Source organism: Argopecten irradians, chromosome 9 (genome assembly GCF_041381155.1).
Source record: "Argopecten irradians isolate NY chromosome 9, Ai_NY, whole genome shotgun sequence".
NCBI classification, from domain to species: domain Eukaryota; kingdom Metazoa; phylum Mollusca; class Bivalvia; order Pectinida; family Pectinidae; genus Argopecten; species Argopecten irradians.
In genome coordinates, this window is record NC_091142.1 from 22,925,634 (window position 1) to 22,941,074 (window position 15,441).

At 34.1% G+C, this 15,441-nt stretch overlaps 1 protein-coding gene across 1 annotated transcript; it reads left to right on the forward strand.

Moving 5' to 3' along the window:
- Positions 1–14,228: 14,228 nt before the first annotated feature.
- Positions 14,229–15,050, forward strand: LOC138330645 (uncharacterized). Its single transcript, XM_069278195.1, has one exon. It carries the CDS (start codon positions 14,229–14,231, stop codon positions 15,048–15,050), a length of 822 nt encoding a protein of 273 aa, XP_069134296.1.
- The last annotated feature ends 391 nt before the right edge of the window (positions 15,051–15,441 follow it).

Here is a 15,441-nt window from a genome sequence, read left to right on the forward strand (position 1 = left end):
CAGATGAAAATTTGAGAACAAGTTTCATGAAATCTCAATGAAAACGAGATCAATTCTAAGATATTGTTTGATCGCATAAGGACGACTCAATTTCATTTTAAATGACATTTTTAGGACGATTTGTTTTTGCGGTTTAGACTCCTATGATTCCTTGTACTTATATTTGATCAATTTTCTACAGCGGCTTAATCTTAACATTGACCTAATCGACTGCCTAAATTAATCGCACGCGACAATTAGCCGGTTTACATTAAATTAAATTATTTATCATTGACAGATAATTTACGGATCATCTGTCTAAAAAGGGCAAGGGAAACTAGTTGAACATATAAGTGTTCGGTGTTGGGTTGGCATATCTACTCCGCACAGTGATATCACCTGTCGAAGGATCAATCAGTCAAGTAACCTCGATGCAGACGTTTTAACATGAGTGCATGTATGTCATGGATGTAATTACAGTGTGCGATGGCAGTGGTATATCACGCTCACAATGAATTCGTCACTAAACCTAAAAACCAAGCATTGTATTACTCTCTCCAAGCTGCAGGTTGAAATGGCTATCGAGACGTTTTTCTGGTGTTGGTTTTCTAGTGTAACTTTACGACTCTCCCTATATAGGGCAGATGGAATCATTGTTGTTTTAATGTTGTTGTTTTAATTGTGATTGATACGAGAGGCCAAGGTCAAGCAGTTTGAGCCATACAGGGCGCCATTTTGTTGTTGAAATTGCGTAGTCTGTTATATATGTGAGGACTGCAACATTAACCACAGCAGTATTTATTGAAATCAACTCATAACATAAAAAATATATCTTCTCAACATTTCTTGAATTTATAGTTAATACTATTTTTTTAAACATATCCAGAACAAACGTATTAATATAGATATGGCACATATTTCATAAATAAAAATAAACATGTCATATGTGTCATAAATTAACATAAATATTTCACATATGTCATGAATTATTATGATAACATATATGGCACATATTTTATAAATTGATATGTCATTTATTTGATAATCTTAGGTAAATGTAAGGTTTCTTTCGTTTCCGGTAGTTTTCATTGTTTCTTCCAAATAACAGTTAATGCCATTTAACGCTGAAAATGCTTATAAAGTAGTGATTTCCTTCCCTGTCAAGATGCATATAAAGTATCTGCAATACGTGTATAACGATAAATGCATGTAACGATGTCATTTCGTTGCTCCCCAGAGGTTCATTTTAAGCGTGTTTTGCGTATAACGAGGTGACTAAAACACGATTTTGACCAGTATATGATTATCTCATGGAGAACTATACATATACCACTTGACAATATGAACAGTCTGTTCCTATGATAAATACAATGATATGAACAGAATAGGTTGTAACTTTAAAACCTTACTGGTAAGTAGATAACAAATGAGATGTTTTAATCCACCAGCTGGATCTGTGTCGCTCTCTACAGTCGTTATCAGATGGCCATCAACAATCAAGGCCGTATTGCCTTTTGCGTCATACTTAGTGTCGATCTCGATAATGTAAATTAATTGATGCTTCTACGGAAATTTAATTGTAATTACATCAATATACCAATTTACACGAAGCAGCACGTGCGTTGCTATGTACTACGGTAACGAATTTCATAATGATAATCGATTTCAAGCAATGCCCTTGAGATTTATAGTGATTACGCGTTTCCGCATTAATCTCTTCGTCTTAATACGTCATAGAGTCCAGCTAGGCTTTGTGGTATTAGATCACTATTTCATCATCAAGTAGCAAAATAATGTTTAAGCAAAGCTGACGTGACAATTATTCAATAAATTAAAGTATCTTCGTAAAAATTTTTTTAGCTTGAATACAATCATATTGTTCAGAGTATTTGTGAATCGTTGACTGTTTAAGTATGCTGCAGCCATATTGGAAAATGAGGTGTGTAAACAGGAAGACCTTAACTTGTATGAATATGTCGGTAGTGACCTCGTTATCTAATAAGAGGCGCCATGATTAAACTTGTAATGGTAAGTTGTGACGTTACACAACCAGAGAACGTTTCAAAAGTTTGGATGACTGTCACTTTGATCAGACAAAATCACATCGTAAATGTACACTTCGTACCTGTTACACATTTTGCATTGGTTTTGCAACAACAAACATCATTATATAAACGATACGTTACAACCCGAGGAAGACATCAAGAAATTAACGCTTAACAATATAATTATACCATGATCCAAGTTACATCGATCAATATTTTGAATGGTGTTTTTTTATTGATGCACTAATCATTTGAGGACTATCTATATACTGTGCGGTTAACCTGCGTAAGACTTGCTATATTAATTGGTTGAAAGGCTAGTTCGTTAGTGACACTGGTAAATTCCAATTCGTCTGTTTGTCTTGTTATTCTTACACACCGACTAAATCATTGATTACACATACAATATAGTTCCGTACATAACGTCAAATATAGGTTAGGTATTTTTTAACGTCTTAACTACAATATGACAAGAAAAAATGTTTCATGTCGATACACAAGAAAGATTTTTAAAATAAAATTATCAGAACATAGTTGGGCATCAACATAGGTATACCTTACAACCCATGTTCAATGTTATTAACCTGAAAACAGTTAGGAAAATAAACAGATCTGGTGGTAAAGAAGAGCATACGAGATCAACTACTGCCGTCATAGGGACGGCAAACTACGTTAATGTTAGAAACCGGTGTATGAGACAAATTGGATATAGGTTTTTGTAACGTAAATCCCATTAAAACAAACGGTAAACACATGCTTATATTTTCAAAGAAGAATTTAGGGAACCTAAAATGAATGAAACAGTCAAATGTAAAATTGAAAACAGAGCCTTTGGGAATTAGACAAACAAACGTTGGTCAAAATTCAATATTCTCATAAATTGATACGTCTGGAAGAGTCCGTTGGCTATAGATTCGAGAGGTGATGTTTTCCTTTCGAAATAAACTTTGATTGATGACTTTCAATACGTTGTCAGTCAGTTTGTTTAAAGACCTTACTAACATAGAGATATTCGCTAGACAGTAAAAAGCATCACATGACAGCTTTTAATGCATTTAACACCCAACATAATCCGCACGGATGTCTATGGTTGATCTTACGCCATATATATTTACCTCTACCAGAGTTATCGTTCTTTATTTGAAAATACAGTAATACACAGTAAATAATCGAATTGCAGACCACCCCGTTAATGGTCGACATTAAACTATTATATCAAATGATAACAAACCATGCATGTCAACGACATATGAACATCTGAATTCTGTATTTTGCAGAATATAAAGCTATTCATAAAAGCTATTGTCATCTGTGATAATAATAGTAATTGGATAGAAATATATATCAATACTGTAAATAAAATAAGCTTGAGGGTGAAACATGTTTCGACGGATATATGGTTTAAATACGATGGTTTACTGCTATGTTTCTGTTCAAGAAATAACATGTATTCGACGATTAGCAGTTCGAGCTACTCAGGGTTTTGTTAGATCTTATATAAAGAGGGACAATTATGGTATTAGAGGAATAAGAGTTCGAATAACATATAGGTAAACAGCTAGAAAATGGTAGAACAAATCAGCTTATTGACTTGGTTACCAAACGTTAACTAATACGGATCTACGGGCAGTAATAGACAACTGGTAGCGTTAATGTCAGTGTAGATGTTCGAAAAGGCATTGCTATTAATGTGTTATTAATATAAGATCTGTTGAGGTTCGCTTACTGTCCATTTGTACAACCACATGACATTGTATCTACTAACTGTGGTAATAATGATCATTAATGTATAATACGAACCGTTTAAAATTAAAAAAACACTCTGTCAGACGACCCATTTGAATAATGTTATTAAGCCTTTACATAAACCCAATAAAATGCGACGTTTGATCATAATTTCCATGGGACATTTATTCGGTATATGGTTGATCTTACAAAAATCCTTTCATATTACGAAAAGATGATTCCTTTGTATGTTGAATTAAATATTCAAGCATTTAATTAATGATTACTGCCACATTTTCGATTATTCCCAGAGTCATCAATACTCACCTGTTTACACTGATCAACAAAGTGTTTACCTTTAAAGCCAAAGACAAATGGCCCCGTAAATAATTAACAAATGATAATTGAAAACCTAAAATCATTGACCCAGGCTGGATAAAAATATGCAATAATCAATATTTAAACGCCTTTGATAATATTAGGTCATGACCCCAGTAAGGATACTAGTTTACAGCCGACACGTAAACAAGTCACGTCATTCTCATATTAAGATATATATCTCGTTGTCTTAACATGTCACATCTCATCCGGGATACAAGTGAACTGAAAGTTTTAAAGTGTCATAAAATTTGCACCAGGCTTATCAGATGAATAAGCTGAAGTTGTCTGTATACACTGTCTCTTGATACAACTTAGAGTGCAATTAGGAAAAGTTCAATTATCATTCCAGATTTAATATGTATTCTATATCCTATTTCAGCATATGTAATTACTTTTTTATCTCTATCAAATCGAACTTATCCAAATGTTCTAAATGTTGTGACATCTTCAGGATAACTTTATGACAGTTGCAATGCGGCTTAGCCTGAACCCATCTCCTCTCAAAGCTTCCCTGGAAAATACCACAAATAATAATTTTAAACTTATCCATAAAGCAAAAGCAAATGAACACACGATGTCAAGACGTACAGAAGAAAGCGAATGTTTAGAAACATACTATTAGAATATCTAAAGGCAAGTTACCTGCTTTACTCATAATGGCATCTTATTTTACCAGAAAGCATGATCATTTCTCTCTATCGACCGGAATAGAGAGAAGACAAGTGTGTTGTTATTCTGTAAATATGAAGTATTTGAGCATATTGGTGTTTTGTGAATATTTTCCATGCGAAACATTTACTACTTGTTTTAAACGGAAACGATCGCATTACACAGTATGAATTGTGATTAATCTAATGAATATTAAAAAGACCTTTGTTTATCTTACTCTACAATATATTGACAATGTTGAGTTGGCGCGTGCAGCTATCACATCGTCATTTTAGCTGATGTAATGAACTAAAATCTGGGTAAATAGAGAATAATATCTACAAAAGGTGATCGGGTTTACTTTCCATTTGTAATTAATTTGTAGTAATGTTCCAACAGTTACGTACACCTGGTTCCGTCGGGACATAGTACCATTAGGATTAAATAAATACCAACCACATGACCTTTTCACCCAGGCAATTAAACCAATCAACGTATAGTAATGGAAAGTGTCGTGTCAGGGACAGAATCTCATGCATTTTTACATAATATATTATTATGAAAGCATCATTGCATTATATGTAAATGTTTTGTTAATGAACATGTTTGCTAAGTTTATCAATGTGGTATATTTCGTGAAGTACATATGCCCTTTTGTTTCATGATAGTGTAAATGTACTTGAATATTAGAATATCACACGGCATTGATATTTAAATGCTATAAAATTAGATAAAAATATAAAACTTGTTTAGATTAATAATGTTACAATGATAAATATGCGAGGCAATTTGCTTAATACCAATTGGTTTAACGTTACAAAGTATACAACACCATACGTGTATGACAAATCGACTGTCATTTCGATAATTGACAGGATCACTTAGTCTCTTAAAACAATCGCTTCTGGATCAATTCTTTGTTGTCCCATATCTATAGACGACATTAATATATTGAATTCTTAACCTATACGTATTGACAAGATATGCGATTGCCGTATTTATTATATAGCGGAGGTCGTCCTATGACGTTTTGTTGTTCGGATGTAAATCAAAATGACAAGAGGTTTGAGTATTGCTATAATATTCGTAGTCATAGCAGCGATACATGTCAAACCGGTTCCTACAGCGACTTAGAGGCAATTTATGAAACAAACATTGTTTTTGTATACATATAATGCATTTGTATTACAGACAAGTAAATAACGATTTGGCCTGAATTCCATTTGCAATACTTGATATAGTCTCTTAGTGTTGCAAAGTAATTACAAAATGCCTGACCGTGGCTCTGACCTTGATTTTACAATTTGAAACAGTTGCGGAGAGTATTGAATCGTGGCGCAAAAACATTTGCAGACTTTTTTACAGAGAAATTCAAGAAGGTAAACCGTATGCGAAAAAAATGAGTATTGGAATACTGGGATAATTGTGATAATAATGTATATGCACATGCTCCCTCGAAAATCCAATATCAAAAAATAAACTTATTGAAGTATCCGGTATTTCCATATAATGGAATACTGAATCAAGTAACATTTAGAATTATGTTCGATCTTTTTGTGGTTTTGGTTGACCCAAATAATCAAACATAACCACGCGTTGGCACTCAGTATAACAGATATGATAAAAATAAGTACGACTCTTTTTTCCTAGTCAACACATCAATTGTAGACCTTTTTGTACGAAAGCGTATTAGGAAAATATTTTTCATGATAACCGAAATGTTTTATTTGGCGGCCGCCCTAAAATTATATGGCGGCCACCACTTAAATTTCTGGCATATTGTTATCTGGCGGCCGCCAGATAAATATATGGCGGCCGCCACTTAATTATCTGGAGGGTGCCACTTAATTTATCTGGCGGCCGCAAGATAAAATAAGTGGCGGACGCCAAATAAAACATTTTCGTTATCCTGAAAAAAATATTTTCCAATGTGAGTCTAATATTCTTCCGTAGTTTTGTACAATTCAGCGTAGATACACAAAAGTACGACTGGTATTCCCTTTTTAAGGATTATATGCTATAGATACAATCTGAGAGAGGGCTATTATAGGTATTACCTGTTACCAAATCCCAATTGTATTATTGCAATAAAAATATTTTGTAAATAAATGACATAGCATCAAGCCTAATGTATACATGTACATATTGGTATGACTTCAATGTGCAGAATGAGGATTCAGGGTATTGTTACTTGCTTTAAACCATTGCAAATAAAGAAAATGATAATGATTGTATGCGTGGAATTGGTGTTTGACACTTATTTCTACCCATATTTAATCAGTCCTCTTTCGAAAATGATCCGGATTAGTAAAGGGAAGATCCCTCCTGAAGGCTTGGAATATGCTAAATTTGTTTAGCTACTTTGGTAACGATGCAAGATGAACAAAGATTGGATACCGAATGTGTGATACTACTGTTTCATCAACAAAGCTTTCCAGCGTAACCTTTATGTATGGCTATTGCAGGACGCACACTATGGCTTAACATCAACATCGATTAATTTGTTATTCAATAAATGCATTACCGTACATAAAAGTATAACATTTGTTTGTAGGGAAACATATTCCCAACATATCGGCGAATTGAAATGACAAAATTTATTGTCTGGAAAGAACTGAAAAACCTTAAAGTGTCTAAGTAATAGATATCGTTCGTCTCAGGGGTATCTGATATGTGAAAAGTGAAGAAAAAAAACAATGAACCATGTATATTGATTAGTTGATATGGTGATACTACATAGAAAGACCTGGACGATGTTAACGTATTGTACCGTGTCCCCAATCAATCTCTATTTAGTATTTTTTTCCAATTTATTTCCCTCTTCCCGGCATAGACACATTCTTTATAACCATAAAGATCAGCAGTAGTGATTAGTAATCTAAAGCACTGATTACATGGCGGCCGCAATAGACATACGTGTATGTTCTTGTGAAGGGAAAATGTGTCCTTTAATCAAATTTTGTGTATAATGTTTTGTTTGTCAGCCTGTTTCCAACGTCATTATGGTCAAACTTATTGTAAGTCACGTACGAATAAAAGTATTGTTTTTCATTTCTTTCTTTGATATATATACGTAAATGAACTAGCTCAACTTTAAAACATTTCAATTCTTTTGATATTGATCGGTTTAACATGCGGGTAACAATTCTATGCTGTTCTGGATAATAAACATAAGGTTTTAAAAGAAATAAAAACCTAGCGGGGTCACTGATTCAAGCTGATGTTTGGGCATTTTATTTACTTATTGATTTAATGCTGACTGATATTTACACGTACCTTCCATTTATAATTCAAAAATGGAATCCGCGTGTATTCCCTGCCGGATCAGGTTACTGTCCTGCCCCGGGATAGAATCTAAACATTATATAAACGTCAGAACGTCTTTTCCGTTTTACGTTGGTGTCTCCTTATATTTGTCTATTACAGAATTTTACCGGCTGGGTATGAGAGCAATATCCGGTCAGTCCCGACGCCTAGTTTACCTTCGATAATCACTTCCTTAGACTTACACGACATTGAGTACTGGTATCGTGTTTGGTTTGGTTTGGTTGTGTTCTCTCCTATAGATTAAACAATAATTAGGGTCATACAACGATTTATGAAAGAGGAAAACGACTGACTAGTTTTGAAATGATCGGTAATAATACATGCCAGTTTTCTTGTTAAGACTAGCAAAAGTGTAAAACAAAATATAGATTACTTAGTACATAGCATGCCGATAGACAGAATTAATAAGTTTTCAAATATAGTAGAAGTCGGGAGAAGTATTTATATGCATGCTAATTCTACTGTAACGATATGTTACTTAAACATTTGATATTTGAACGTTGACATGTGACTTGGTAATTTAGCTCCCCAAAAACATACGTCGGCCTATAAGAGATCCGAAATCTAGGGATCGTATATGTTATTAGAATTGCACCTGCTACCCCTATTGCATAATTGTAAAAGGCGACTAAATTTAGGATATTATCTTTTCTCTTCTTCCAAACTGACTTTGTTCTTCCTCACGTCTCCCTTGACACCGCCTCACTTTTAGCTTTTTTGTTAAGCGCTCGCCCGTGTGAGGTAGGCTCTGGGTTCTGTCCCCTGGCCGAGACACACCAAAGTCATTAAAAGTGGTAGTTTCTACTCCTGCTTAGTGTTCAGCATACATTGAGTAGGACAATGGTTCGCCCGATGTCAGAATAATGTGACCGTGTGGGGTGTGTTGCTTGGTGTCTTCGGCGACATGCTTCAGTGATATAGCACTTAACAAAGGGCATCAGTTCCACTAAACACGAACCGCAGTTTCCCAAAACACGCACCTCGCACTTCACACACGCTACACACTGCTTACATGGGAAACCGTCCTTACACGACCATAACTGTTAACAGGACGTTAATATAATCAAACAAACTAACTAACATGGGATCATATATTCCTGGCTATGAATAAAGCGCCTTCAATAACCTCCCATGTTCGGTGACTTGTGGTTTTGTCGGATTCCGAATCGTATCACATGACAAACTTTCGACACGACCTGCACGGGTTGAGTCAGGTAACTAGCGTAAGCGTACGTGTATTTGTTTACGTTTTCCTTCTGGCTAATATGAGCAAATCATGCTGGTATATGTTCACAGATTGAGTATTTGAAACATCCAATTCACACTTTGCCGTGTAATATTGTGTGTATCAAATATTGTTATGTGTGAGCATTATTTTCTTTGTAGGTCAAGTCGGCTGAGGTCGACCACATGTTTTGATTATGAAAAATTGTTGACACTTTCTCTTAATTTCACACCACTCGTCAAAACAAATGATGTTCATTCTGGGTTCCCAATGGTGTACATTTGATTACTGAAAATAACTTGTCGAAATGTTGGCCGGGTTACGGCACATACAACTTTTAATTTGTGTTTAGCCTGCGTATCATATAGACCTGACGACAACTTTCTTTATTTTTTTTTATTTATAAATCATTTAATATCTCGACAAAATCCATATGGTGTCGTGTATCTAATCCTACTGTTTTCTTTGTCTCTATGATCAAGCGTGTGTCACTTGTAATGTAGTTTTTATTCTGCTCAATACCTCCGGAATAACACTGAGCAATGTGAAAGGGGAAATATCCTGAAAATGAAATCAGCAAACAAGCAGTTGCATGGTGCTTTATTTAAACGAATAGAAGTACACTGCAATTACATATCTTAAAATATATGGCTACCAATATAAATCATGTACTTGTATTAAAGAAACAAATAAATTGAAAGGGACTTACGACATAAAATATGTCTTGAACGCTTTAACCTATAAGTCAACGGGACGCAACTCCCGCACCTCCCAGTTTAGTACATGACTATAACAGGATGTTACAAGTCAGAAAAACAAATTTTTAATTTGTTTTGCTGTTAGCAGCAGGATATGTAATTATATTGAGATCACTTTATAAATTAAATACTTTGCTTAATAAAATATATTCATTGTCAAAAAAAGAGACTTGAATCAGGATGGTATTCGTTGCATATGTATTTATATTTCCATTAAATAATGTTGCATGTATGGGGCGCCATATGGGACACCTGTGCATACAAAAAATTTTTTTAACAAAAGTTAGTTCAGGTTAACAAAATTTATCGAATCACCGAGGCGGTAATATGTCAACTTTCTTACTTGTCAGAAATGCATCACAATATTGATTTTATTATCAAATAAGTCAATTTTGTCAAACAATTAAATAATGTGCAAACAAAACTAAGTAGTATTTTGACAAAATCCATTTTGTCGGACAGAATTGTAAGACGTGGTACAATAATATAGAGGAAGGATAAAATGTCACCTGTTCACCGCCTCAATTCACAATTCTTGATATCACCTTTGACATAACTGTTAATACGGTGGGTTTTTTTCAAACATTTAGAAAAATTGAATCAAATTGTACAAAACATGGACATAATATTTATATATGTTGCACATGCATTTGTTTTAAATGCCCAACCTTTGATCTTCAAAGTTTGAAGAGCTCTTTACTTTTCCATAAGGCTTGAAAGATAGATGACTGATGCCCCAGAAATAGTTTTTGATAAATGTCCTAATATGTTGGACAGGCGAGTTAAAATTATTTTCGACTTTAATTTTGCATGCAAAGTATATTATTTCTAGCAGTGTTTCTACCTCTACCGACAAAATGAGTTTTGTGACTCAAAATTAGGATTTGAATTTTCAGTTTTGATTTACAAAACTCACAGATTGAATTTTGCATTTGAAAAATAATATTTTTTGTATACGAAATGAATTTTGCTTTGAACAAAAGCAGTACTATCATAACAAAAATTTCATTGTCCACCGATATGATATTTATCCTCAGGATATAATTTTGTCCACAGGAAATGATTTTTGTCCTCAGAAATGATTTTTATCAAATTAAAGATAATTCTGTAAAACAAACCGCTTATGCTGTGATATAATTGACTTCCGTGTACAGAAATTGATTTTGATTACAAATAGATAAAGTTCCATTTGGCACCCTGCAGCATCTTTTTATAGATGTTTACATTTGAAACGTGAGTATTAGTCCCCCGCCTCTACAACCATACACAATAGTGTTAGCCTCCGTCTGTCTGCCTGTATGAATAATGGTTTCCACACGGTGACATAGAATGGTTTGATAAGTTTATGTCGAATGTGATACATTTGTATCTTATCAGGTCATTGTTACTGAAAATAAATTGTTCTGGGAAATGTTCAATTAGTTTCTGGGCGATCAATTAAGAAGGGATTGATGGATTTTTATGAAATTTCATACACTGGTAGCCTATGAGGTATGTACAGCTTTAGATTGTTTTGGGGTAAAAATATCAATTACAAAGTTCACTGTTACTATAAATAGACAAAGGTCAATAAGATATCTTGTGAGGACCTCCAGCAGATATTATTTCTTCAACAATACTCTCAGAATGCTTGTTTGTCAGACGTTACGCGTTCGACTCTGAGGATTATTCTTGTCTCTGTTAGGCGTCAGATTCAATGAATGCATTACTTGTTTTTCCCGTTAATTAAAGTATTTTGAATTTGAAGACATGGGAGATTGTCTTGCCTATATTTTGATATATGGAAAGGATTTGTATAGGCTTTGCCTGTTATCTAATCCAATTGTTAATACATTGTACTTTATCATATTTATTATCTATATTATAATTATGTATATATGTATTGTAATCCCAATAAAATAATTTGAAATGAAAATATTTCGATACAGTGCTATATATATTATATCCTATCCGTTCTGTTCGGAAACACTATATAACGGGCAGATGTTCTCCCATAGCATATACCCGGTATGTATTCAGACAGAGACGAACTCCACATATTCAGTATATTTGAAAAAAAAAAACATTACTAGTTTACATAAAATAAAATATGAAAACAAGCTAATAAGAACGCAGTCGATCCTTAGACTTTTAAAGAGCGGAATACTTAAAACTTTGCTTTGCGAATATCATATTCATTTAAGAATTTATGTCGCTATTTTTTCAATTCATCGGGTTATAAAAGAAACTTTGTTTGAAAACCTTTGTGAGAATCCGCTTATTATAATTAATTTTTCAGACTACTTGATGAAAAATTGCAATTTCACGTACAATTCCATTGATTTTCCTAGAGATGATTTTTCCAAACCAATACGTAACGTCAATGCTTCTAATGTGACGTCGAGATAACGTCGGGTTTTTGCGTTATTCTCGGAAATTTGTTGCATAGTTGTATGGAAAAAAAGAATCGGTCAATCAGAATGTCAGATTTAGTATAAAACAAATTTAAAGAAAAAATAATTATATCTGCATATAAGTTATCTGTTTGCCGACAGCGAACCCTGGCGAATGCCTTTATCAGACCCATAATTAAAGTATGGCTTTACTAAGGATGGTTTATATTAGTTATCGGAACTTACAATTCCTTCCACTGAGCAAACCATTAAGGCTCTCATCACACGCATTTATTTACAGGCATGATCTCAAATAACCGTCGAATGTGATGTAAAGGCTAGGAGGTTAAGCCAAATCAAACGCTAATGCTATTCCACTTATGCTTGTATAAGTATGTGAATATAGTTTTGCCGGAGTCGTTTTTCATTCTTATTAATTAAGTATTAATATATACATAGATAGGCAATCCTGTGAAGTTCAGAACAGCATCAACCTTTCAATAATGATGTTTTGAATTACTCATCATAAGCCTTTCCTGCAGAAGTATTTCGACCTTTCAGGCTCGTGGATGGCAATTAATATATCAGCCGGTTTTAGTTGTGTGCCATTGTATACGCAGATTACCAACCAGAGCATTACCCAGTTATCCATCTAAACCTCGGAAAACAAGTAAGAACTATTTTTTTAAAGAATCCGTTGCTCATTATGTTATAGCTTTACGTTTTTACTGTTTCTTTGTAGCATCGTCAGAAGGTTGGCTTTTCAAATCGCATATCATCCGTGTTCCGTCTGTGAACAATTCTTGTTATCGCTGTTTCTCAGAAAGTGCTAGACAGACCTTTCTCAAATTACATTGTACGTATGTAGGTTACCTTACAGCTTTTGCTGTGTAAATTGCATTTGGGACTGATCAGTAAACAGATGATTGACAGTTTTTATCGCTTTTCTCAGAATACACAAATGGAATCTGTCTCAAAATTTATACGATAGTTTTCATGGAACCCTAGCTGTGAGTATGGTAATGGTGGCAGCCATCGTATGATAGTTGAAGTTTTAAAGGCAGCGAAATGATATAAATATTTCTTTGGTTGGCGCCAAAATCCCTCTTGGATCTCCAGTGCCATTCCCAAATACATCAAAATTTGCATATTCATAGATGTCTTAAAATAACGTATGTATAAACAGAATTTGTTTAGCAGTTATCTTATTTTCGGGGTTTCCGTGAAATAAATGCGGCGCTAAAATAAGATTCCAGCAAATATGTTTCTATATATCGTTTATATAGCTATCATAGTAATAACGCGAGTTCATAATTTTGTTAACCCGATCAAGATATATTTGCGATATATAGGATCTTACATGATTGTTTAGTTCACTTTTTAAAGTATTGAAAAAAGTTATTCATACGATAATATATCGTTTGTTGACAGTTTTTACATATATACAAATATTTTTTTAAAGTTAATCTCGTAGAAAATTTAATTAATTTATTTGTTTATAATGCTAATTATGATATTAACATTTTTTTATCGTTGATTGGCTTTGTAATATATAAATGGTATCATCTCTGCGAATAAAGAACTAAATACGTGGATATACTTCAATTATTTTAGTTTGAATAGAAAAAGTAATTTATCTTCAACTTAACCATATTATGTGAAAAAATATTGATAATAACTGAATTTTACAGCTAACCATTATTTAAATCACCGATATATTATTCAATAGTATAATTGTTTTCTAGATTCCACAGATTTTTCTATGAAAATGAACAAGACAATCACGATCAGCAACAGTACTCAAGAACATGAACCTGTGTCATCATCGACCAAACAGTATGAACTGTTATGGGCTGTATGTATAATTGCAGTATTTGCGATAGTGGAACATTCTGTAATCTTGCTTCTAACAAGTCTAGATAAAACCTTGCGACAGAAGCCATTCATTGTGTCCATTCTCCTGTTAAGCACTAGCGATGTGTTGCTCAGTTTTGCACTGCTTATTTTTTTGTTTGTCAATCTAGTATCATTACGACAAACTTGGATATGCGGATTGACGAATTTCTTACTACAATTGGGATGGGTATCCTCTCTTGTACATACCTTGGTCATCTGTACAGAAAGATATCTAGCTACGCGTCCTATTCAAATGGGATTTTTCACCCTTCGGAAGCGTCAAATCCTAACAATTATAAGTATGGGGATATGTTCAGTAATTCTTGGAATACCGTACCTGTTCACTGTTAAAGAAGCAACTATTGTATCCTGTACACGCATCAACCTATTTCAGGATAACTGGCCATACGTTTATATTCCTGGACGTGCTCTATCAATCCTTATCTGGATGTGCACGGCCATTTTTTACATCCTAACTGTAAATAATTTGGTACGTGCTCTACGAAGGTCAGATTGGCTAAGAGGAAGATATTTCAAACATAATGCTGGGTTATCTGCTGAAGGAGCAATTCGGCAACACGACAGTAATGCATCTCGGCCTCACATCGGAGAAAATGTTGATGTATCAACTGCAACCAATAGACCGGTGAAAAATTCAGAGGGCAATGTGAGAGACTATGATGCGACTTCCTAACAGCACACAGATACAATAACAGCACACAGAGATTGTGTACCGGACGAGACTCACCATACCCTACCTGGAAGTAGGGTTCAAGCTGATGAAATGAGTGTTGTTCATATCCAAAACACAATGCTTGGAAATGTGCTTAACGAAAATTCTATTGAAATTAATAAACCTAACGTGATTTCGGTAATAGCACAGCCATCTTTATTTGCTAAGGAAACAAACATTACGCAATCTGGTTCGAGAGCAGTCAATCTGTGGAAGGAGATAAAATCACGATCAGTTCATTCAGCAAATGAAGTGAAAGCCTTCAGAATCGTCTCTGTGATTTTCATCGTGTTTCTCGTAACGATGACTCCACAATGCGTTTCTGGACTAGTTATGATGTTTGTTCCTCTGT

Bases quoted from the DNA above. Each gene is read 5' to 3' on its own strand.
- LOC138330645 (XM_069278195.1), top strand. From the start codon at position 14,229: ATGAACAAGACAATCACGATCAGCAACAGTACTCAAGAACATGAACCT.